The sequence below is a fragment of the Grammomys surdaster genome, unplaced genomic scaffold (assembly GCF_004785775.1).
Source record: "Grammomys surdaster isolate TR1022 unplaced genomic scaffold, NIH_TR_1.0 125341, whole genome shotgun sequence".
Taxonomy (NCBI): Eukaryota; Metazoa; Chordata; class Mammalia; order Rodentia; family Muridae; genus Grammomys; species Grammomys surdaster.
In genome coordinates, this window is record NW_021620215.1 from 974,546 (window position 1) to 999,259 (window position 24,714).

A 24,714-nucleotide genomic window follows, 5' to 3' on the forward strand; every position below is an offset into this window, starting at 1 on the left:
GCTATCTATCTATCCCTTCAACATGCCTGATAACGTTTTCCCTAATTTTAAAAGATACATCTCTGTTTAGCCTTGGCTGTCCTGGAATTCCCTCTGAAGACCACATTGGTCTTAAACTCACAGAGATCTGCCGGCCTCTGCCTCCCTGAGTACTGGGATTAAAAGTTCACTGTATCACCTCCTGGCTGATAATTGGCCATTATTGGATACCAAACACAATACATTTTTTTGTTAGGTATTTATTTTGTTCTGAGGTACAACTTAGTTGGAATTCAACAGATATGACCTGGTTTTGTCACTGGGGGGTCTATAGCTACCTGTATAGTCTAAGTCTAACTTGGAACCACTGCTGAGGGAAGACCCACCAGAGGGTCTCTATAGGGTGCTCAATAATGTCAAGAAATCTTTGTTTGTTTTATAGAAGCATATAAACCAAACCTTCTGTGAACTCCAGGGATAGCTGCTTTCTCTTTTTATTCTTTATTTTAAAATTATTATTAAGATTTTTTAATTATTTTTTAACTATGTGCAGGTGTGTGCCTATGTATAGGTATGTACACATGAGTGCAGGTATCTATGAAGGCCAGAGGTGTTGAATACCCTGGAACTGGAGTTACAGGTAGTTGTGAGCCACCTGGCATACGTTCTGGAAACTGAATTTGGGCCTCTGGAAGAGCAACACGTGTTCTTAACCACTAAGCCATCTCTCTAGCCCTCAATTATTAATTTTTCTTTATAAGAGAAGACAGACTTATATCTAAGCTGGCCTCAAAAATCATAATCTTCTCACCTCAGCCTCCCAGTCCCAGGGTCATACGTATGTACAACTATCCTAACTACTTCTTAAGTTTTTTAAATATAATTTTTATGTGTATGAGTATTTTGCCTGTATGTGTCCATGTGTACAACATGCATGTCTGGTGTCTACAGAAGACAGAAGAGGGTGTCAGATCCCCTGGCAGTAGAGTTACAAGTGGTTATGATCCACCACGTGGATGTTGAGAACTGAACCTGGGTCCTCTGCAAGACCAGCAAGTGTTCTTAACCACTGAGCCATCTCTCCAGCCCCACAACTACCTTTTGATGTTTTTTTTCCCCCTTCTAAATTTCGGATATTTTTCTCACCTGCATGTACCTATCAATACTCTGACAAAGGCTCAAGGGAACCCATATAGACCTCCAATGCTCTCCATCTTTGTTGCCCCAAATACTGAGCTCTGTCCCTCAGATGGACCACAGGGTTCTTCTGTCTTCCTTCACTGCAGCCTGAAATCTTTCTCTAAGCATTAACCTAAACAAACATAGGATTCATTCTGTTTATTTTCTTCCCTCAAAAAATAATTTCCTGTAGTCTTTACTGACCAATGGCTGAAACCATTATACTTTTGTTTAGATGTTTAGCAATTTAAGGCAGGAAAACAAATCTAGTCCTTGTTACTCCATCAGAATGACAAAAGGAAATACTAGAAAGAGGAAAGAACTGTTAACAGTCTGAAGTGTGCCCTTCAAGTTTTTAGTGCAGCTACATATAAACACATGCCTTATTATTTTATGAACATAGAATTATACATTGTTATTTTGGAAACTTTTCACACTTAAATATATGACATAAACCTTTTTATACTTCATTTAAAAGAAACTCATTCTTTTTTACAGCTTTAAGGAACGGCACTACATTTAAAATTTTTAATGACATTTATTTACTATGTGTGCTTGACGAGTTTTTACATGGTTACACATGAGCCGTAGCGTATGTGTGGAGGTCTGAGGACAACGTGTAGGTGTCAATTCCTTCCTTCTATCATATGGGCCCTAGGGACTGAACTCAGGTCATCAGGCTCAGTGGCAAGCACTTTAATCACTGAGTCACCTCACTAGTCTATTGCATTTTGGGCTGTTTTGTAAATGAACATTTACTCAGTGGGAGAAGGCTGGCTTGTGTAGTTCTGAGTATGATCACTAGCATGCACACACACACACACACACACACACACACACACACACACACACAAGCTGGGCATAGTACTATATACTTGTAATCCTGCTTTTGGGAGACTGAAACAGAAACACTGAGTTTGAGGCCCACATGAGCTATATAGTGAGACACTGTCTTTTTTTTTTTTTTTTTTTGAGACAGAGTTTCTCTGTGTAGCCCCGGCTGTCCTGGAACTCACTCTGTAGACCAGGCTGGCCTCGAACTCAGAAATCCACCTGCCTCTGCCTCCCAAGTGCTGGGATTAAAGGTGTGAGCCACCACTGCACCACGGCGAGACACTGTCTTTAAAAACAAAACAATACAAACAACAACAGCAAAAAGCCCTTACTCTAAAGAAACGTTTAAATTTCACCTTTAGTTTCTGGCTATAAAAAAAGATCTACCAAAGGCAGGTGGTGGTAGCATGCACCTTTATTCCCTTGGGAGGCAGAGGCATGCAGATCTCTTTAGTTTGAGGCCAGCCTGATCTACACAGTAAGTTCAGGTCAAGCCAGGGCTACATAGAGAAACTCTGTCTCGAAGGAAAAACAAAACAAAAACAAACCAACAAACAACAAGGTCTACTGAAGACACTTCTATAGATAATCTTGGCCAACTGCTTTAGTGCTTTTTGCTAAAGACTTGAAAACTGAATGGCTACAAGACAGAACATGTACACTAAAAATTTTATGTTACATTTGTTGGTGTATATATGTTTGTGTCTAAATGCACACATGCCATATATGAGAATCAGCTTTCTCATTCCACCATGTGGTCCTGGGGAATCAAACCTTGGTGACAGGCACCTTTACCCACAAAGCCATCTTACTAGCTTAGCACATGTACATTTAATGTTTTGGTAAATTTTTTCAAGCTTTTTCAGAGCTAAGGTTTCTCTGTGTAGCCCTAGCTGTTTAGTGCAGGCTGGCCTCAAACTCAGGTATCTGCCCACTTCTGGGCCCCAATACCAGGAATGTTTGGGTTTTTTTACAACATGACCTCACTCTGTAATCTAAGCTGGTCTCAATCTTGCAGCAGCCCTCTTGCCTTAGTTTCTCGTATGCTGGTACTACAGGTGTGAGTCACCACATCCAACGCTGGTAGCTATTCCGTAGTTGTAAAAGCATTATATCAATATACTCTAATAGTAACTTAATGAAGGCACCTATTTTGCATGATGTTTCTTTTATTTTTATGATAAAAAATTTTATTTTTTTAAGACAAGTATTATGTAGCCTCTAATTCATAGCAATTCTCCTGCCTCAGCTTCTCACGAGCTAAGATTTACAGATATGAACCACTACATCCAACTTAGCACTTTCAATTTTTAATTATTTGTGTCTGTATAGAGGCACATTAATGTAGGTGCCTTAAGGGAGAGGAGGGGGCACTGGATCCCATGGAGCTGGAGTTATAGGCCGTTATGAACCACATGCCATGAGCGATGGGAACCAGACTCTGTAGGGACAGTATGCCCTTGTAACTCTGATTCGGCACTCTTAATGAACTCTCAAGTACTGATTTCCCCTACCCCTTTCTAGTGCCCAAGAAGAAATCTGAAAAGAGCTCATAGAAAAATGAAGACTCACTTCAACTACTCAAATACCAGAAACTGGTTTTTGTTTGTTCTTTTAACTTATGTGTACATACACACATAAGTTCAGGTGCTCACAGAGCTGAGAAGAGGGGTCAGGTCACCTGGAGCTGGAATTACAGGTGGATGTGAGCTGCTGACCTGGGAACCAAACTCAAGTCCTCTCTGCAAGAACAGTAAATCTTCCAGCCTGGTCTAACGAGTGAGTTCCAGGGCAGCCAGGACTACACAGAGAAACCCTGTCTTGAAAAAAACAAAAACCAAACCAAACCAAACCAAAAAAAAAAAAAAAAAGAAGAACAGTAAATCTTGTTAACTGAGCCATCTCTCTAGCCCCTAGTTTGTTTGTTTTTTTGTTTTTTTGTTTTTTTTTTTGGAACAGGGTCTCAGTATGTAGCTTTGATTGGCCTGTCACTTGGTATGTAGACCAGGCTGGTCTCCAACTCACAGAGATCCACCTGCATCTGGCTCCTGAGTGCTGGGGTTAAAGCCATCATGACCGTCACCAGAGATGATGAGTCTCTCTCTTTTTTTTTTTTTTTTTTGCCATTTTGAGATAGGGTCTTTCTATATAACCCTGGTGGTACTAAGAATTCTTTTTTTTTTTTTTTTTTGGTTTTTCGAGACAGGGTTTCTCTGTGTAGCCCTGGCTGTCCTGGAACTCAGTCTGTAGACCATGCTGGCCTCGAACTCAGAAATCCGCCTGCTTCTGCCTCCCAAGTGCTGGGATTAAAGGCGTGGACCACCACCGCCCAGTCAGGTACTAAGAATTCTTAATGGCACCCTTTATGATCAAATTTCCCATGAAACTGCTCAGAATATAGCCTCACATTAAATAGCCTTCAGTTTTTGAGTTACTGAGTCTGGCCAGGCACTATTATAAACACATTTAATATACTTATTTTCTCATTTTAATTCTCTTTATAAGAAAATGTTAATTATCCTTATTTTTAAAGATAAGAATAGGGGGCTGGTGAGATGGCTCAGCGGTTAAGAGCACTGACTGCTCTTCTAGAGGTCATGAGTTCAAATCCCAGCAACCACATGGTGGCTCACAACCATCTACAATGAGATCTGGTGCCCTCATATGGGTGTCTAAAGACAGCTACAGTGTACTTACATATAATAAATAAATAAATTAAAAAAAAAAGGTTTAAAGATAAGAATATAGAGATTTGGAGATAGTAAGTAAGTCACATAAGGTGACTTGTTAGTAGACATTTCAGAATTCCTAAGCAAGTCCGATGGACTCCAATGAACAAATTCTAAACCACTTCATAAATTCTATAATGCATATTATGAAATATTCCAAGTATATTTCTATCAGATTTCCATAGACTTAATTATCTGCTTTTCTAATATCAACATTATGAAAGTGTGTGATCTCAGGTCTTTGTTTTTCAAGATTTACTACCAAAAACTTATTTTTATCTGACATTCAAACCTAATACAAAGCGTCTTGTATTTCATCGGACAATCTGCCCAGTCTCGGGAATTTATGGGGCTGTAGGCCTCCATCCCCTAACTCCAAATAAGCGAAAACATCCGCGGAAGCACTGGACACTGAAATGGTGGAGACAGGCTACTAGAGTAGCCAGTGACTGACTCTGGGAAAAGCTACAGTGACAGAAGCTGAGAATCAATCCCCAGAAGTACTCCAAACAATATGGTCATCAAAAAAGCATACAAGTCACAAGGCCTTAAGAACAGAAAGAGTTGGAACACACCCCCAGAAGAGGTGGATGTAAAGAATAGGAAGCGGGCCTAAGGGCTCTCCTACAATGCAGAAACGAACCATGACACGAGTAAACCAAAGTCTCAGGACACACTAAGCAGCGCGGACTGGAAAGTCTCCACTAACCCTAACCCGCCTCCCTCGGTTATTCCTCTGGGTTCTTCCAGTAGGCCCAATTCGGTCAGCGAGTCTCCCCATTCTCTCTTCCTTGGCGATAGCACCTCCCCTAACATGCAACCCCCGTTGTTCCCCTCTTCTTCTTCACTACCTTTGACCCGCGCGCTCTTGGTCTCGAATTTGGTTAGCATCCTTCAGGCCTCCGGCTCTTAGGTCAGATTAGCGGGTCCCGCTGCTCCCGGTGGCACTCCCAATGCCTCCACGTCAGCTACCCTAGGTCGCGGCTCCCGGAAGCTCCTCAGACACGAACTTCCGGTCTTTGGAGTGCTGGGCCACAGAGACGAAGCCAGAGGAAGCCTAGAGAGGCCGCTACGAGACTGGAAGGGACCTGAGGTTTCCGCCCAGCGGAGAGGCAAGATGGCTACTACTAGGGACGGCTCTGGGCCTGACCCAGGAAGTCGGGGTCTTCTTCTTCTGTCTTTTTCCGTCGTACTGACAGGTGAGGTCACCCCATCCCGGAGCTCTGGTCTTTAAAAGGAACCGTCCGGAACGGCCCATCACTAGTGATGGCGTTGCCCTTCTGGTTCCGATTGCCCCTCTGTCCCCCGCCCTGTAAATCCTTCTTGTCTTTCGTTCCCATGACATAAGTTCCTCCTTTGCTGGACCTTCATTTCTTCTCTCCCGAGGCACGTCGTTTCGCTTAGTTCTCTCCAGCCCTTTTCCTGGATTTCCAACCTGATTCTCTTTAACCTTATTCGCATGGCTCATTTTCTTTAAAGCCCAGCCACCCCACCAAGAATCAAAAGGGACAGGTGTGAAAAGCTCAGCCTCCTTCCTCTGGTTTAGTATTTTTGAGATCAAAACAGTCTTGTGGTCTCTGTCTAACGTTGAAAAATGAGAGCCTTCATTTCCTCCTGTTGGTTCTAGACTAAATTTGTTCCTTATTTTCTTTGCTTACTAAAGTGAGGCTAACGTTAGCTTAGCTGCTTTAAACTGTTAAGAGGGAAGTAATGATTCAAGGAATTTTAGACGTTTAATGTATATGACTATTTTCATTTTTCCAATCTACTGTCTATTTAGTGATCTTGCAATTATGAGTTACAATCAGTAACACACCTGCAACTATTTATAGTGTGTTCAACTAAGAGTTAAGCAAAGCTACACATTTTTTTTATATGTATGGCTTCCTAGTTAAGACCTGAAATGCAACCATTTCCTTGTGTAACCATGAGTCTATCTCTCTCTTCATTCACATTGCTTTTGACTAGCTTCAAGGGAGAAAACTAGCTGCCCCATAGTCTAGGTGCCCCTGAAAATGATCTGATGTTTCATTAACTGAACAGGTGTGTGGCGTAAGGTTTCTCCTTCTAGGTCTGTTCAGATTCTTACGTGGGTTTTGTTGTTAATGCTTTTCTTTGTTTGGTTTTGGTAATCTGTATTCTTAGACCAGAGCTCTTTTGATAACTAATTAGTAATGTACATACAAGCTAGAAAAGCAGACTTGTTTACCCCTGCAACTGGACGCTTGCACATCTGAAGTCAAAAACTTCTAACAATCATCTTTTAGCTTTATAGTTAATTGATCTTCATGGAGTTTAATAACTTTCTAAGGTACACAGCTGGGCACTCTTTGCAACACTTACGTTCCAATAATGTGGCCAAGAAGTGAAAAGAATGATCACTAATCTCATGTTAGACAGTATGATAGTGAATGATTTACCTAAACCATGAATCAAGCTAATGCTGATAGAGGTTAATACCAAATATCTTTCACTTTTTCCTAATACTGTTTATCTTCTGATCAGGATTGTGTGGGGGAAACTCAGTGGAGAGGAAAATCTACATTCCCTTAAATAAAACTGCTCCTTGTGTCCGCCTGCTCAATGCAACTCATCAGATTGGCTGCCAGTGTAAGTTGAAATTGGGATTTGTATTTGTGGCCATTAATAATTCAGTTTATATCCTGGCTACTCAGAACTACTCATGTCCTGCTTAGAGTCTTGGCATTCAAATTAGGGTGTATGTATAGGAGGTGATTATCATCCATCAAGCCAGGCAAGATAATTAATAAGAACTGAAACTTAGTAAATGTTGTTTTAATGTGTGCATTTTATTTTTACCTCTGCAACAATCCATGTTATTAACATTGTACTAATGATGAAACTAAAACTTAAGAAAAATCGATTAACTTTCCCAGCAGCATCATGATAGTAAGAAATCGAGCTAGGATCTGAACCTGGTGGGATTCTCGACTATCTTACCATACAGTTCTCTAAAGGAAAAGCAATCCCAAATTCTATGGAGTCAAATCATCACTCTGTCACTCTGAGTGATCTCTTTTGAACCAAAATGACCCTTTTCTTTTCCCCTTTGAGACATAGTCTTGCTATGTACCCCAGGCTGGCTTTGGCTTCTGCTGAGTTCTGGGACTGCAAGCATGTGCTACTATTTGCTAAGTTTTGTGCCAAACATGTGCCACTATTTGCTGTTGTTGTTTTGTGATGCTGTTGATTGAATCCCTGCGATCGAGCTAGTATCCTCAAACCCCCAAATCAGTCTCTTCAAGAACAATAAGCAAGCTGAAGCAAAAGCATGCTAAGTAGGGCTGGAGAGAGGACACAGTGATTAAGAGCACTTGTTGCTCTGGGAAAGGGCTAATTTTTAGTTCCCAGCACTCACATGTAGCTCTCATCCACCCATCACTCCATTTCCAGGAGATCTGATGATTCTGTCCTCCACTGGCACAGGCACCAGCATGCACATACACATACATGCAGGCAAAACACTCAGACACAAAAATATTTTTTAAATTACTTGTTATTTTTATTTTCTTAAACCAAGTAAGGGGTGGGGGCACGGCCCAATAGGTAAAAGCTCTTGGGGGTGCATGACAACCTGAATTTGAATCTCTATAACCACATTTTTAAAAAGCTATAGGCATAACATGACTTATAGTTCTAGCACTTCTATGGAGAGATGGGAGGCAGAGACAGAAGAATCCCTGGTAACTTACAGGCCAGGTCGTCTATTGTGTACAACAGGAAAACAAAAGAGATCCTGTCTCAGACAAGGTAGAAAAGAAGGAAAGGATATGTATCTGAGATCGTCTTCTGTCAGGCATTTACACATGGGAATGTGCACACACACACACACACACACACACACACACATGCCAAATAAGGGCTGGGGCTGTAACTAATTGGTAGTGTGCATTCCTGGCAAATGCAAAGTCCTGGTTTCAGTCCCCAGCACTATATAAATTGTACACAGTGGCACTGCTGTGATTGTAACACTCAGAGGTAGGTTGCTAAAGACAGCCTGAGCTAGAGACCCTGTTGCTCTTCCTATCTGCCACATAGTTGCAAGAAAAATGACTAAAGTGTTTGGACTTACTCTTGTGTTCTGTCAGTGTGTTCCAAAATAGAATCCCATGACAGCACTACCTTCTCAGCACTGTATAAGTTGCAGGAAGCGTAGCTCAGTGGGAGAGCACTAGCCTAATATGCACAAGGCTCTGAATTCAGTCTCTAGGTACTATACATATTAATAAAATAAAAAGCACAGCTTGTTTTCTGCTTAAGCTATCATCATGAGATTTTAGTCTTTTATGGATAGTAGCTCTGTCAGGATATAACTTTGCAGATAAGCAAGGTCTAATCTTGAAGGTCTGATCTTGGCTTTACTATCAAATTGATCACTTCGGAATTTTAGTATACTTTTAATAATGGCTGTAATAGTGGTATACAAAGCTAAAATTCAAAGTACCTTTTTTTTTCCTTTTTTCTGTTTTTAAGACAGGATCTCATTATATAGCCTAGGCTGGTGTTGAACCTCTAACCTTCTTGCCTCAGACTCCCTAACACTGAAATTGCAGACATTCCCTGATTCAAACACTTTTCAAGTAAATGTTTGTTATTGATGTGGAGTAAAGTGTCAGATAGTATTATGTGATTGCCAGAAACCTTCCATCTTGATGAAAAGAAACCCAGTTCCTGAAAAGTAAGGGATTTGCTCAGGGAGGTGGGAATTTCTTTTCACCTATATTTCTGTGAGCGATACTACAAGCTGATTGTCCCATTTTTCCCTATACAGGAAGCACTGCAAGTAGATTCATTGGTTTCAAACAGCCTTAAGGTTTTTGTTGGATTTAGTTACTTGTCTGAGTTGTGGATGAAGGAGAACCAGATGCGGGACAGGCTGAGATCAGACCTAACTAAGGACCCTATCCTGAAGCTGGGCTCTAAAGACTGTCCTGGAGAAGAGTAATTTCGCTGCAGGTTCTTCAAGCAGCCCTTGGGAAGCAAAGCAGTAGCCTCTAGAGATAAAGCCAAGGCTAATGCAGAGAGGAAAGGGGAGGGGAGGGACGGGGCTGAACTCTGGCCATTTCCTCATGAGGATCTTGTTTCCTTCTCAACCTACTTACTTCTGAGCCTTGCCTCATCATATCTGTACATTCCTTCAGTGGCAACACCCTTTTTAATTAGGGTTGGGAGCATAATGAAGCTAAGTAAAAAAATGGAACTCTAGATTTGACTTTCTGATTATAATGACCTACTTCTATGGATCCTTAAAGTGCTCAAAGAGAGCTGTGTAACTGTTTTCCCTCCATCCCTCCTGTATAAAGTGGACAGGGATAAGAAAGCTGTTTCTTGCCAAAGGTCCAGAGAAAGCGAACATGTTACTTAAAACTATACAATCACCAGTTGGGGCCCAGATGGAAATCTAGGCTTCTCTAGTCCAGAGTTATATTTTGTTTCTTCCCTGTCCTCCCTGGAGCCAAAGTTACCTTTATTTACATATTTTTAACTTACCACACTAGTGTTTCTGTTTCTCATATCTTAAAAGCTTTAGCAAATATTATTCTCTTCTTTTTATTGTTGTTTTTCTTTTCTTTTCTATTCTTTTTTAAGGTTTTTCTGTGACAGGGTTTCTCTGTGTGGCCCTGGCTATCCTGGAACTCAACTCTGTAGACCAGGCTGGCCTCAAACTCAGAAATCCGCCTGCCTCTGCCTCCCAAGTGCTGGGATTAAAGGCATGTGCCACCACTGCCCGGCTGTTGTTGTTTTTCTTAAAGCCTTTGTTTTAACTAAAGCTGTCCCAGGCCCTGCTATTTTTCCATATTTTATTATTGCCACGGACATGATCCTGTTAGGTATTTACTGTGCATGAGCCACAGGCAGATGTTGTAGACCCTTCTGCTGTATTTACTTTTTTAGTAGATCTCCTGAGAGAAGAATTCTATTTGGTTAGCAATTGTGAAGTACTTGATGGTTTTTAATCTTATACGAATTACAAGTATTTCAGTGCTGTGGTCTAGAAGCCTAGTTCTCAAGTCTGATTGTGTATATTGGAGAATTACATATGGTAATTTTAGAAAATGCGTGTATCCAGGCCCCACCAAGAGAAGGCCCAAGTTTTTATGTTTTCCTAAAGGTGCAATGGCTGGGGTATAGCTCTCTGGTAGCAGAGTATTGTATGCGAGGCCTTTGACTAGGACCCTAGTACTGAAAAAGCAGAGGAAAGAAGACCTTCCATTGTGATTCTATCCCACAGTCTGTGTTGAGGACTAGTATCTAAAATAAGTCTTAAATAGCACATCTAGTCTTCAGTGAGGAGAAAATTCGCAGGGAGATCCTTGGATGTCTCCATACAGTTTCCTAGAGACATGAAGTATTATGATAAATTCTAGACATGCTGGACTGTGGCTTGTAAAATACTGAGACAATATTTCTCAGTCTTGGTCACATCATGAGATGTGTAGAATGATATAATTTAGCATCCTAACACATGTAAAAATGGACATTATTCATAGACTATCCAGCGTAAATGAGGCATGTACTCATTTGGACAGCTGAGGTTCTTTTGAAATCTTAGATCCAGGAAGGAGTCAGTGATTATGGGCACATCTTCAATCCGTTCCAGGCCTACTAAAGCCAAGGAATCTATGTCTTTTTAAAGGAAGGTCAGAGTTGTAAGTCTGAGCTGGAAACATAGAGTCTGGCATATTCTAGAGGAAAATGCAGATTTTGAAACTTGAGTGTCTAATGTTCTAGAATCTTGTGTATATAGATAAGTGTTGGGATTGGGCAGAAAAAGTAAAAATTGCAGAGCCTTTTTGGCATCTAATAAAAAGGCCATCAGGCCAGCAAGGTAACCGAAAGGGTAAAAGTGCTTCCTGTAAAAACCTGAAGATCCAGCTGGGCAGTGGTGGCGCACGCCTTTAATCCCAGCACTTGGGAGGCAGAGGCAGGTGGATTTCTGAGTTCGAGGCCAGCCTGGTCTACAGAGTGAGTTCCAGGACAGCCAGGACTACACAGAGAAACCCTGTCTTGAAAAACCTAAAAAAAAAAACCCCAAAACCTGATGACCCAAGTTCAAACTTTTAAGCATTTTCCAGAAAGACCTCTAATGAATCCACCCTGGCTTTTGTTCTCCTTTTCCTCCTATAATGGAGCTGGGGGAATGCAGCTCTTCAAGTCTAGAAGTGGTGGTGTTTACCCTAATATTTTGTGACATCTTTAGAGATAAAAGATCTGCAGAAGCTGGATGTGGTGGCCTTAAATCGCAGGACTTGGAAAGCAGAGGCAGGAGGATCACTGCAAATTTAAGGCCAGCCTGGTCTACACAGTCAGTTCAGGTCAGCCAGGGTTACATAGTGAGACCCTGTTTTTAAAAAAAAAAAAAAATCTGCAGACTTGTCGATTGTGGGAGCTTTAATATGACCCATTCTGTCCTGGCAGCATCAATTAGTGGGGATACAGGGGTTATCCACGTAGTGGAGAAAGAAGAAGACCTGAAGTGGGTATTGACGGATGGCCCCAACCCCCCTTACATGGTTCTGCTGGAGGGCAAGCTCTTTACCAGGTAAGAACTGGGTGCGTCTTCCTGGGACTATACGGAAGGAAAGAAAGAGTTGGTTCTTGTATTGATGAGTGGCAGCTTGTGTAGCTCTAGTCTGATAGGGGACGGGAAGCAGGGTTTGTACTCAGAAAAGAGGAGATGCCATCAAAAGGAATCGTCTTATTGATCTCAAAATTAGACCTTCAGGGAAGAAGGAGTGGTGTCCAAAATCCTCAGGGACAGGGTAGATGAAACACTGAGCTCAGGTTGGACCTTAGTCCAGACTCAGAAGTTAAGCTCCAAAAAGAAAAAAGTGAGTTGGTAGTTCTGAGTCCCTAATTCACCAGTTGTTTCCATCCTGATTATTAATCTATCTGATACCTTCCTGTCTTCTTTCATGTCCTTCTCTCCATCCTAGAGATATAATGGACAAGCTGAAGGGGGGAACCAGTAGAATTGCTGGTCTTGCCGTGACTCTAGCCAAGCCCAATTCAACTTCAAGCTTCTCTCCTAGTGTGCAGTGCCCAAATGACGGTTTTGGTAAGTGCCTCAAAAGATCCTGAGAACCTTCTGTTGTTCAAGACTAATTGTTGCTCCAGGGGCAGGACAGGAGCAGTCCACACACATGTCTGTGTGGACTGTGAACAACTGTTACCTCTCTACTCCTACACTCCACTCTCGCCCTTCTTGACACATGCTCAGATACCAAATCTGCCAGGCTAGACTGGTCTGGTACCAGTTTCTCTATTTTGGCAGGATTGGGGGTAGATTCATGACTGCTTCTTAGACTCACTGCCTCCTTTTGACCTCTTAGCCTCAGGCTAGTGATATCCTAACCTTCCCACCTCCCCTGGTCCCTAAGTATTTGGTGCCTCAGTAAACTGTTCCCTGCACTACCCCCTGTTTCCCTCTCTCCAGGTATTTACTCCAACTCCTATGGGCCAGAGTTTGCACACTGCAAAAAAACATTGTGGAATGAACTGGGCAATGGCTTGGCTTATGAAGACTTTAGTTTCCCCATCTTTCTTCTTGAAGATGAGAATGAAACCAAGGTCATCAAGCAGGTACTGACTGCCAGCTCTGGCAGCTCCAGTGAGAAAGGGGATTATTTTCATGTTCTTGTGCTGTTTGGAGGGAGGCTTGTTCTGCTCGTACACAACTTGAAAAATGGCTCCTCCAAACAACCAAGGAGTTTGGTCAACTGTGGTGGTGCATGCTTCCTTATTCAGGATGTAGAGACACCAAGTTTCAAACCAACCTGGGCTGCATAGCAAGACCCTGTCTCACAAACAATCAAGAACTTGGAAGTTTATTATCTAGTGTCCTGGCCTTTCCCTCTACCATTTCTTTCTTTCTTATCTGGTATTATGGCAATGAAAGCTTTAGACTGGGCAGAAATACATGGAGGAAGAATTATGAAACAAGGTGTTCAGCCATGACTAAGAACCAGATAAAAAGAACATTGGACCAGGCATAGGCAGGAAGATTGCCCAAAGTTCAAGGCTGTTGTTCTAGGCCAGCCTGGGCAACAGAGACCTTGTCTGATAACAAAGTAAAACTAGACAGAGAATATTGGACTAGGAGTTGAGTTTAGTAAATCTCTGAGGTCCTGTGTATGAGTATGGGGTGTGTATATATATGTGTACGCGTGTGTGCATGGGAACACAATGTCAAGGCCAGAGGAGGACATCAGATATCCTACTCTCTCACTCTCCACCTTACACCCTTGAAACACCTTACTCCCTGGACCTAGGCTGGCAGCCAGCAAACACCTACAATCCTCTTGTCTACCATCATTACTGGGGTTACAGGTGCATGCTCGGCTTTCATGGGTGCTAGGATTGGAACATAGCTCTTCATATTTGCTCAGCAAATACTCTTACCACTGACCCATCTCTTCAGCCCTTTGGACAATTGTTTACAGGTCTAATTTGTCCTAATTCTTTCTAGTCTAGCTTCTTCTTTTTTTTTTTTTTTTGGTTTTTCGAGACAGGGTTTCTCTGTGTAGCCCTGGCTGTCCTGGAACTCACTCTGTAGACCAGGCTGGTCTCGAACTCAGAAATCCTCCTGCCTCTGCCTCCCAAGTGCTGGGATTAAAGGCGTGTGCCACCACCGCCCGACTTCTAGCTTCTTCATTTTAAGATCAGTTAAAAGATCTGTCTTTAGAATGACAAAATTAGTTGCTGGCCAAGCTGTTGTGAATTGTTATTTCTTATTTCTAGCGAGTACTCCTTATATCAAGACACACTAAGAGCAGTGGCTGAGCCTAGGCATGGTAACTAACACCCACCTACTGTCAATGCTTAGGAGACCGAAACAGGGTTATGAGTTTGGGGCCATTGTAAACCGTTAGGCATAAGTTCATCTGCTCCAGCCAATCGGTTGAGTCCATGCCATTTGTACTGATTGAGGAATTTTTCTCTTTGACCTTATGTGGTTATCCCAGGACACCTGTAGCTTGGGGACTTATGTCTCCCAAAAGGGAGTGGCTTAAGAATGGAGCTGGGCCTTCCTCTTCCTGGAAAGCCAGAGAGGGCCTCCACAGCTAGCTGTCTCAGTGGGCTCCATCTCCTCTCCAGTGCTATCAAGATCACAACCTGGGTCAGAATGGCTCTGCACCAAGCTTCCCATTATGTGCCATGCAGCTCTTCTCACACATGCACGCCGTCATCAGCACTGCCACCTGCATGCGGCGCAGCTTCATCCAGAGCACCTTCAGCATCAACCCAGGTAGGCAGCTCCAAGCTGTGCAGGTACACCCAACCAGGGAGGCTGGTAAGATACACCCAGAGGAGGAGTGGGCCCGGGCACCAGGCACTGGGTGGGAAAATTCTGAAGAGAGCCAGAGCTAGATCAATTGAAGGTGGAGAAATGGTCCCTGGGGTATATGAGGACTAGCCTGAGGTATCTTGAAGGCCTCCTCCATACCTACCCTCTCCCTTAGCCCTATTGCTCTCCCTCTGTTTGTGTCCTACTCAGAAATCGTCTGTGACCCCTTATCTGACTACAACGTGTGGAGCGTGCTTAAGCCTATAAATGCATCTGGAGGACTAGAACCTGACGTCAGGGTTGTGGTCGCGGCTACACGGGTGAGCTTTGTCCCTCTGCAGTCCTTCTTTAGGTGTCTGGTTTCAGAGTGAACACACTGGGGAGCCTTGAAAGGAGAGGAAGCCGGCTGTCGGGCTCCTTAGCCCTTACACCCCCAGCACATGAGCAGCACTCTTGCAGCAGGACAAGGGCTTGGGCTGGGCGCTAATGGTCCAGTTTTAAAGTGTCCCATCCTATCCTGTCTCCTGTTCCAGCTGGATAGCCGGTCCTTTTTCTGGAATGTGGCCCCAGGGGCAGAAAGTGCTGTAGCCTCCTTTGTCACTCAGCTGGCTGCAGCTGAAGCTTTGCACAAGGCACCTGACGTGACCACCCTACCTCGAAATGTGATGTTTGTCTTCTTCCAGGGGGTAAGGGCTTTTTTCCTAGGGCATGATGACAAAGAAGGGGATGGTAATGGTGTCTGGAGAGGACATACTGACCTGAGCTGTTAATCAGAGTTCCTGCATGGGTCTCTGTTTCAATTTGAAACCCCTTCCCCCCCCCCCCTCTTCTTCAGGAAGCTTCTATTTTCTGAAATTATGTCTCCTTCCCTCCTCCGAATGATAAGGTTAATTTGAGGCTTCTTTTCATGTTTATTGTCCCAGTCCCTGTGGTGTGACAGCCTGGCTGTAGTATAAGATAATAGCAACCAGAACTGTAGAGAGTAGAAGCATCTAGAAGCAAGTCTGTGACAGCTGGTGTTTGCTTTGAGCCCTTACAAAGGCTGCTCGCCCATGTGTAGGCCCAAGAAATCCTGCATACATGTGAGAGGCGGCTGCTTAAGTTGTTGGTGGGGGACGGTAGAGCTCCCGGCTGTAAGATGACTAGTGGCTGAGATGACCAAGAAAGCAGCCAGTTTGGTTGACCTCAGACTGCCCTATTCCTTGGGAATTTCTCCTATCTCCACCCCTCAGGAAACTTTTGACTACATTGGCAGCTCACGGATGGTCTATGATATGGAGAACGGCAAGTTTCCTGTACGGCTAGAGAACATTGACTCGTTTGTGGAGCTGGGACAGGTGTGTATCTTCCTCAGCCTCTTCCTTGAATGTAAGCTCTCGGTTTGAGGGCCTGTGCTGCAGATGCTCCCCATCTCTCCCTTGACACCTGCTCCCAGGCATGGGGCGCAGCAGGAGACAGATCATACTTGATTCTCTTCATCTTCCTAGGTGGCCCTAAGAACTTCACTAGATCTCTGGATGCACACAGATCCCATGTCTCAGAAGAACGGGTCTGTGAAGAGCCAGGTAACCCACAGATAAGAGAACTCAGTGGTATCCTGTTGGTTCCTTGGAATAGGTGGTTCTCTGTGCCTATTCAGTACCTAAGTGCTATAGTTCTCATGAAGGACAGGTAGATGAGTGCTTGCTCCTTCTCCCCCCCCCCCCCCCCCCTTTTTTTTTTTTTTGGCTTTGGAGACAGGATTTCTCTTTGTAGCTCTGGCTGTACTGAAACTGGCTCTGTAGTCCAGACTGGCTTGAACTCTGAGATCAACCTTCCTCTTCCTCCTGAGTGCTGGAATTAAAGGTGTGTGCCACTACTACCCAGCCTGACTTGTTTCTTCTAGTCTTGCTGTCCCATGGACCCAGTTGTCAAGGCGGCCTGCTGGAGTCCTGCCTGTATCAGGCTCTTTTCCAAATTGCCCTCCACTTTATTGGTGGGGCACTAGCATAAATTTATTTCATTTTATATGTATGAGCATTTGCCCACATGTATGTGCACCACATGCATGTCTGGTGCCCAAGGAGGTCAGAAGAGGGCAGATCCCTTACAACTGGAATTCCAGATGCTTATGAACCACCATGTGGTACTGAGGATCAAACCTGTGTCCTCTACAAGAGCAACAAGTGCTCTTAACACTTGCAGTCTCTCCAGCCAATGCCCTTCTCTTTACTCATGCGCAGTCAAGGCTCTTTTTACCTACCAGTGCAGCTGTAAGCCTGCCTTTCTCCTTGGAGCACTCCTGTTGCCACTCCAGCCTTTGTTGTCATCCTTGCTCTGGATTCCTGGAGCACTTAGAGGGTTCCTTACATATTTGCCATTCCATTGTTGATTGCCCCCCTTCAGTTCCGCACAACAAGTGATACATGAAAGACTCACTGAGGAGAAGGCTGAGTCCTGAGGACAGAGCTTGTCTATAGATGTGGAAAACCAGGCCTCTTTGTGCCTTAGTCTCCTAACATGGGAACTGAAGGAAGTTCAGAGAGTCTTGTCTAAACTATTTGAAGACTGTCTAGGAGAGCGCAGGGCCGAGGGAGCCCTCCTGCCCTACACCCCACCTCCCAGCAGTCTGCTTCTGTGGCGTCCTCAGGTGGAGGACCTTCTGGCCACTCTGGAGAAGAACAGTGCTGGTGTTCCTGAAGTTGTCCTGAGGAGAATAGTCCAGTCCCAGGCCCTTCCACCATCATCTCTACAACGATTTCTTCGGGCTCGAAACATCTCTGGCGTAGTCCTGGCTGACCACTCTGGTTCCTTCCACAATCGGTGAGTCACCTGGCCCCTTTGTTTTCAGAGTCTCTTTGTTTTCAGAGAAAATCTATTCTGTAGTGTGGGAAGAAGATTGTTCTGTCTTCTCCTACCCCATACACTGCCTCCAAAACCTCCCAGGAACTTTGGATTCTTTACCCAGTAGCCGATTCACAGAAGGCCTGGAACCCTGGTTCTTAACCTTTAGCACCTCCTAGTACGGTCATCCTCTATGATGGTTCCACTTCTCCCAGGTTCTCCTGGCACCTGAGTTCTGAAGAGCTACCACAGGGCATCATCTCAAGCCAAGGCATGGGGAGATGATGGAGGGTAGTTTCTTGGCTGGAGGATAGGAGTGTCTCTTCTCTGGGAACAACGAGCAGTGTTCTTACTTTGTAAAATGTGACTTGTCACCCTGTGGTAGGAACACATGGCTAAAGATAAGAAGGCACTGCTAGTTACCTCTCTCCTGGTTCTGGATTCCCTCACACTGCTCCTAACTTGAGGCCAGGGAGAACAGGGGACTTCCCACTCAGGCTAGGTGGCTCTCTCAAGCCTCCGGAGCCAAATAAGCTTTAAGTAAAACTGTTGAAACTGATTTTCTGACCCTACCCAAGATCCTTTCTCAGTGTGTGAAGGGAGTGACAGTTCTAGAGTACTATCTGCTTTCCAAATCTTGTATGGTATTTGAGGTGAGAGATAATTCTCTTGGTTGTGTAGCTAACTCGCCCCTGTATGAGACAGCAATTTATTCCTACGTAAGGGCATTGAAGTAGAAAAGCGGGGAGTGCCCTTTACAATCTGTCAAGGTGATTTGATTCAGAGTATCTGCATGTGGTTGTGAGCAGGCCTGATCTTAGTACCTGACAGTTTTCCTCTGCCACTGTTAGCATATCATTAGAACACTCATTCAAGGTGGCAGTTCTCTGAAAAGGCAGCCAGCCCAAACAATTAGAGTCCCTTAGTGCTCAGGGATTTGCTTACGTTTTTTACTTGTCTATCCATCTGCAGGGCCTTCAAGTTCCTTTACCCCGCCCACAGTCCTGCTTTCCCATTTTCATGCCTCTTTAATAATGGACTCTGATTTTCTTTCTCCTTTCCCACTGGATAATGAAAAACAAGATAGCAAGTTCCCACGTGAAGGGAGTTTAGATAGGAAAGGAACAAGGCCGGGCTCCATTCAGCCAGGGCTCCTGCTGACTTCCCTGACAGGTATTACCAGAGCATTTATGACACTGCTGAGAACATTAACGTGACCTATCCTGAGTGGCAGAGCCCAGAAGAGGACCTCAACTTTGTGACAGACACTGCCAAGGTAGCACTGACCTGGGCTGTGTGGGAACATGGGAGACAACAGGAATGCAAGGGAAGTGCTGGGGGACAGCTGACCACCCAGCCTTCCCTCCCCTGCTGCAGGCGTTGGCGAATGTGGCCACTGTGCTGGCACGTGCGCTGTATGAGCTTGCAGGAGGAACCAACTTCAACAGCTCCATTCAGGCTGATCCCCAGACAGTAAGGAAAGACGGGCCCCTGGTCCTTTCTGTTTCTGTTAACCCAGGCTGCCCCCCTCCTCTATGGTCCGTATCAACTTCCTAAAGTTTGAGATTTAGCATGCCCCTTCATGTTTGCAAGGATGACACCTCTGAGAGTTCTTGAGTGGGCTTTATCGACATCCCTGTGACTGGCCCTGTCGCCCAGCCCCAGCAGTAGAGTTCCTGTCTTGTAACTGGGCTTTGCTCATTGTTTCCTTGGTCTTGTGGCAAGTCAGAGCATTTTTTTTTCTGTGTCCCAATCCTAGGTTACACGTCTGCTCTATGGGTTCCTGATTAGAGCTAACAACTCTTGGTTTCAGTCTATCTTCAGACACGATCTAAGGTCCTATCTGGGTAAGCATCTGCTGAGAGGAGGGGATCTCTGCCTGACACACTGCAGAGAAAGGGGCATCATTTTGCTTTAATCTTTATATTTTTTCCTCTCTACTTTCTTTCCCCTTGTCTTCCTTCCTTTTTCTTGATGTTTTTTGGACCCTCTTCTCCTAACATGCTCCCTTCTGGTCAACACTGGGTTGTGTCTGTTTCTGCCTCACTTGACCTCACCTTCCGACTCCTGCTTTGCCTTTGGCCTGCATCAGATGATGGGCCTCTTCAACACTACATCGCTGTCTCCAGCCCTACCAACACCACTTACGCTGTGCAGTATGCCTTGGCAAATCTGACTGGCAAAGCAACCAACCTCACCCGAGAGCAGTGCCAGGATCCAAGTCAAGTCCCAAACGAAAGCAAGGATGTGAGTGGCGGTGGGTGTCGGAGGTGTCCTGGGCCAAGGATATGAGTGGCGGTGGGTGTCGGAGGTGTCCTGGGGCCTCGTTCCCTTGGAGGAGTTGGGATCTCCTGGGCAGATGCGGGATTGACGTGGGAAGGCAGAGGGCTAGTCCTAGGAACTGGAGTGTTGAGGGAACCGTGGCCTGAGTGAAGTCTGGCACCCATGGGATGAAGAGTTGCCAGCCAGCTGGTGGAGATGGTTGGAATATGGTGCCAAAAGGGCACAGGGAGGAAGTGAGAAGAGTGTCAGCTCAGCCCTGTGCTGTGACCTGTCTTCCTGTTCAGTTGTATGAATACTCATGGGTACAAGGCCCTTGGAATCCCAACAAGACAGAGCGGCTCCCACGGTGTGTGCGCTCCACAGTACGACTGGCTAGGGCCTTGTCCCCTGCCTTTGAACTGAGTCAGTGGAGCTCCACGGAATATTCTACGTGGGCCGAGAGCCGCTGGAAGGACATCCAAGCTCGGATATTCCTAGTTGCCAGCAAAGAACTTGAGGTAAGACCGGACTGGAGGGGAGGTGGTGCGGTCCCCGCTCTTCTTACTACCTTGCCTCCGGTCTGTCAGACTCCTTGCTGCTGTTTCTCATTTGTCCCAGATCTGTAGCAGAACCAGTGCAGTCTGCCTGGTCTGCCCGTGCCTCGCATTAGAAGTCTCCCTACACAGATAGCTTGACTGCACACTTAGGAGAGCCCTGTTGGACCTAAGGCCTACTATACCTCTCACTCATGCCCAGCGACTACTCTCTGGCACAGCTGGGATAAGTCAGTCAAGTAGTTATTGAGCCCCTGTTATAAGTAAGTCACAAACATAAATACTAAGTACAACACAGTGCCAGACACCCAAAGCCATGGGTCCAACCTACCTCAAATCACCTAGACAAAGAATAGGTACCGTTCACTGAGGAGAGGCCGGTCTGCTAACAGGGAAGGTACTGCCTGTGGTTGGTGCTTGACTTCAGTGCCAGAATTGTGGTGGTGTTTCTTCCTGAGTTACCTAAGGCTGTAGCATTCTGAGGACACTTTCCTTCCCTGCCCACACCTTTGCCTTTGCAGTTCGTCACGCTGATCGTGGGCTTCAGCACCCTTGTCTTCTCTCTCATCGTCACTTACTACATCAATGCCAAAGCCGATGTCCTTTTCGTGGCTCCCCGAGAGCCTGGGGCCGTGTCTTACTGACGAGGACTCCAGTTCTCCCTGCCTGCTCTGAACTCTACTTCCCAGACCAGGTGTCTGACTGGGAACAAACCACTAATTTGTCACTGGACTGTCTCTGGGCCTGCTTAGTCTCCGATTGACACATAGACTGGAACAGTGAGCCGAGAGATGAGTGTGTTGCCTCCCCTTCTCGGCCCCCCTTTCCCATTTGTTTCTCCTTCTCCAATCCCAGGGGTTACGGTCAAGGCGTGCTGCTCCTGTCGAACTCCCCATTACCCAACCTCATCTGCCCTTCCTCGGGACCCCTCTGTCTGTCCATCCTGCCCTGTTCCCTAACCCTGACCCCACTGTCCCAACCCTCACCTCTGTACTCCGCCACCTGCTGCTGTACCAGGAAGAGGGTGGGAAGGATTGAGCATCAGCACGCAGCCACCTCAGCCCTGAGGGAGGGATGGGTTCCCTGGCTGAGCCGGTGTCTCTCTTACTGTCCTTTCTCCAGGTGTACAGATGGCATGTTAGTGTGGGCATGCTGTTAGGTGGGTATCCCACCTCGAGCCCACAGTGCTCAGTTGTACTTTTTATTATTAAACTATAATATCTATTTTTGTTGGGGTTTTTTCCTTTTTTTTTTTTTTTTGTAAATATATAAATAGCAGGTTTCATTAAAATGGCCTAATACAGTTTGTACTTGTCGTTTGGTATTCTTCCCAGGCCACCGTGTCCAGTGACCCTGGACGAGAATGCGGTGTGTGCTGCTTTGCTGTCCAGATGGAGGACAGTGTTAAAGCACAGGGGAAGTGGAGAAGGGCTCTGACAGCCCCAGGCCCCTCTTAGAGCAGTGTTAGCTAGTGCAGGCCTGCTTGTTCATTCCCTCGGAGCAGGCACAGAGGCGAAGCACACATGGCCCCTCAGCCTGGGCTCGCTCAGGGTTGGAGTGAGAGGCAAGGGCAGGTTTACAACTAGATGTAACAGTTGGCATAATAAGCAGAAGCTTTGTGACGTGCTCCTGCCACTCAGGGCTCTGGAAGTGACTGAGTCAGGATTTAGAATTCACCGCATGCAGAAGCACAGTGAGCAGAGGCACATGTTCGGGAATGGTAAGCTACCTGCTGTGCTTGAACCATGAGGATAAGCACAGAATGATGAGGCAGGGGCCACACCGGAAGGTGCTTGGTCAGCATGCTCAGGAGTTTGAGCCATCCGTTACACGGTGCCGCGTGTTTTGTAGGTGAGTAGGAGTGGTTTGGGACTGCTTCAGAAAGAGCCTTGGCTCTTGGAGAAAGCTTCCCCGAGCTTCGTGGAGGCAACGTTGTAGAGTAGAACAGAGCTGCTAGTACACATGGGCTGAGGCTGAGTCAGCCGACGGCAGGAGAAGAGAACCAGAAGCAGTGGAGGCCCAAGCGGGGCCTTCTCCCCATGTTGCTGGCCAGCAGGCTGTTGCTCACACATGCCTGAAGAGCAGCAGAGGTGGGAAACTGGCTGTTTGCACAGTTCAAACACTCCCGTGTTCCTTGCTAGAGCTGGTCTCCTTTTCGAGAATCCTGCTGAGAGGAAATGATTTTTCTCTAGGTTTCCCTCCAGGCTCCCTGGAGGAGGCATGTTTGGGGTTCTGAGATAGGAAACATACCCTGCTGCTTCCCCTGCAAGCCCCCAGTTGGAGCTGGAAGAGCTGTGTGTTGTGCTGGCACTGGTGGGAGCCGAGCACAGCTGCTGCCATAGTCTGGGCCAGCTCCATGTCTCCCTCGGCCAACAGGTCTCCCAGCGGACTGAACAGTAAACCCCCTCATCCTGCTGGCAGCTTCAGGAAGCGCAGACATGGCTGGGTACCAGAGAGGGAGTTAAACAGAAACAGAGGGTGGTGGGGGGGGAAGTACAAGCTCGTCTTCTGTCTCCCATGCTCCTCTGCTCCATATTGCACCACTCCCTATCCCCCACCCCAGCCCCCACCACCACCAGCAGAGACCACTTCATGGGTTTTGCAAAAGTCAGGCTCCATAGAAGGAGCACAGCCACCGAGATTTACACTCCTCCTCTCAGACCAGTGTGCTAGCCCCTCACGGCCTGCAGCATCTTAGGGGCCACATACTTTGTAATGCCCTAGCTTTCCTTTGTCCCCTAGACAGACCTCATTACCCTGTGCGTTCTGAAAGGTTTCATTTTCTAGCCCCTTCCTGTTCCCTAAGGACTTCCCTTTTGCCCTGCTCTTGTCGGGTCATATTGGCCCTTCTCTTCCAACCTCAGTAGAAAGTTGAGTGACCACCTATGCCTCAGTACCAGCTTTCCTACCCACTGGGGTACCTCCTCCCTCAAGTCTAACCGGGACGCTTTCCTCTAGCCGGTTCCTCTCCAGGTTATTCGAATAAAAGGGTGACTCTTCTTTTTCTAATTTCTTGGTTGCTGTCCAATCATACATTGTAGGAGGAGATATTTACTTACTTGTGCGTGTGCACGTATGTGTCACAGCATGTGTATGGTCAGAGGACAACTTTGGGGTGTCGATTCTATTCTGTCATGAGACCCAGGAATTATGGGTGGCCAGGCTTACATGGCAAGCACTTTTATTGGCTGAGCCATCTATTTTAAAAATCTACATTCTGTTATTCTGTACTAAAATCCCACCTTATTCAGTAGAACTTTGTGCCTTCGAGGGATTTATTTATTTATTTATCTATTTGCTTACTTCCTTATTTATAGGCAGGGTTTCACTATGTAGCTCTGGCTAGCCTGGCATTTGCTATGTAGAATAGGCTGACTTCAAACTCACAGAGAGCTGCTCCACTCCGTGTCTGCTTCTCTTCCTCAGGAAGCTTCGAGGGTGGGTGGGTGGAGTGTAGGACTTTGGTCAGCAGTAAAGAGCGCACACACACACCTGCAAACAGCTGCGGAGAAGTGGTTCGGTTTAATCGGAGCGAAGAAGAAGGTGGTATGTATGCCTCTGGGGAGGTGGGCAAGGTCTCCGGGGCAAGGTTTGTGTGCTCCTGTACAATTGGCAAGGCCAGGGGTGCTGGAAGGCACTTCATCTGCATACTCAGGGGCGGGGGGGGGGGCCCAACAAGGGGGGGAAATCTTAAAAGGTCAAACAAGGAATGAGGCTTGATAAGTCTCAGGGTAATAAATCTTACTAGGCTTGATAGTGGAGAAGGTTTTCTGGCGCCTGCTGTCCTCATATGAGTTATCTGGGGTTGAAGCTCTCCTGACCCTTCCCCTGTTTATTCTGGACCATTCAGGACCAATAGGCCTCCAGTTTCTGAGTGGTAGGTTTTAAGGCATGTGCCACAGCCAACTTTTTTTTAAGTTAGCATACAAAGCAACTTAGTTATGGCATTTTCATATATGTATATGTCATCTTCCTCTCTCTCATTAATGCCTCCCATACCCCCTGTACCCAAGGACTTATAATTTATAGCATCTTAGAAATCATG

General features: G+C 45.7%; 2 protein-coding genes across 2 annotated transcripts in view; one reads left to right on the forward strand and one right to left on the reverse strand.

The window, feature by feature from the left end:
- Positions 1–5,992, reverse strand: part of Copa (coatomer protein complex subunit alpha) — a 42,027-nt gene extending 36,035 nt beyond the window's left edge. The window contains exon 1 of the mRNA XM_028785723.1: positions 5,573–5,992. Coding sequence (XP_028641556.1) covers positions 5,573–5,612 — 40 coding nt within the window. The 5' untranslated portion in view covers positions 5,613–5,992. The remainder of the gene's footprint in view (positions 1–5,572) is intronic.
- On the forward strand, positions 5,754–21,897 carry Ncstn (nicastrin). Its single transcript, XM_028785724.1, has 17 exons — positions 5,754–5,920; positions 7,227–7,331; positions 12,162–12,285; positions 12,680–12,801; positions 13,180–13,325; positions 14,841–14,991; positions 15,241–15,350; positions 15,564–15,716; positions 16,263–16,367; positions 16,518–16,595; positions 17,660–17,832; positions 19,027–19,129; positions 19,231–19,326; positions 19,613–19,700; positions 19,946–20,100; positions 20,421–20,633; positions 21,191–21,897. Exons 1-17 carry the CDS (start codon positions 5,839–5,841, stop codon positions 21,311–21,313), a joined length of 2,127 nt encoding a protein of 708 aa, XP_028641557.1. The 5' UTR covers positions 5,754–5,838; the 3' UTR covers positions 21,314–21,897.
- The last annotated feature ends 2,817 nt before the right edge of the window (positions 21,898–24,714 follow it).

What these genes read in the sequence shown, in the direction of transcription:
- Ncstn (XM_028785724.1), top strand. Translation starts at nt 5,839, where the DNA reads ATGGCTACTACTAGGGACGGCTCTGGGCCTGACCCAGGAAGTCGGGGT. An exon ending in TCATCAGATTGGCTGCCAGT is followed by an intron (nt 7,332 to 12,161) that starts GTAAGTTGAAAT and finishes CTGTCCTGGCAG; the next exon opens with CATCAATTAGTGGGGATACA. An exon ending in CACCTTCAGCATCAACCCAG is followed by an intron (nt 14,992 to 15,240) that starts GTAGGCAGCTCC and finishes TGTCCTACTCAG; the next exon opens with AAATCGTCTGTGACCCCTTA.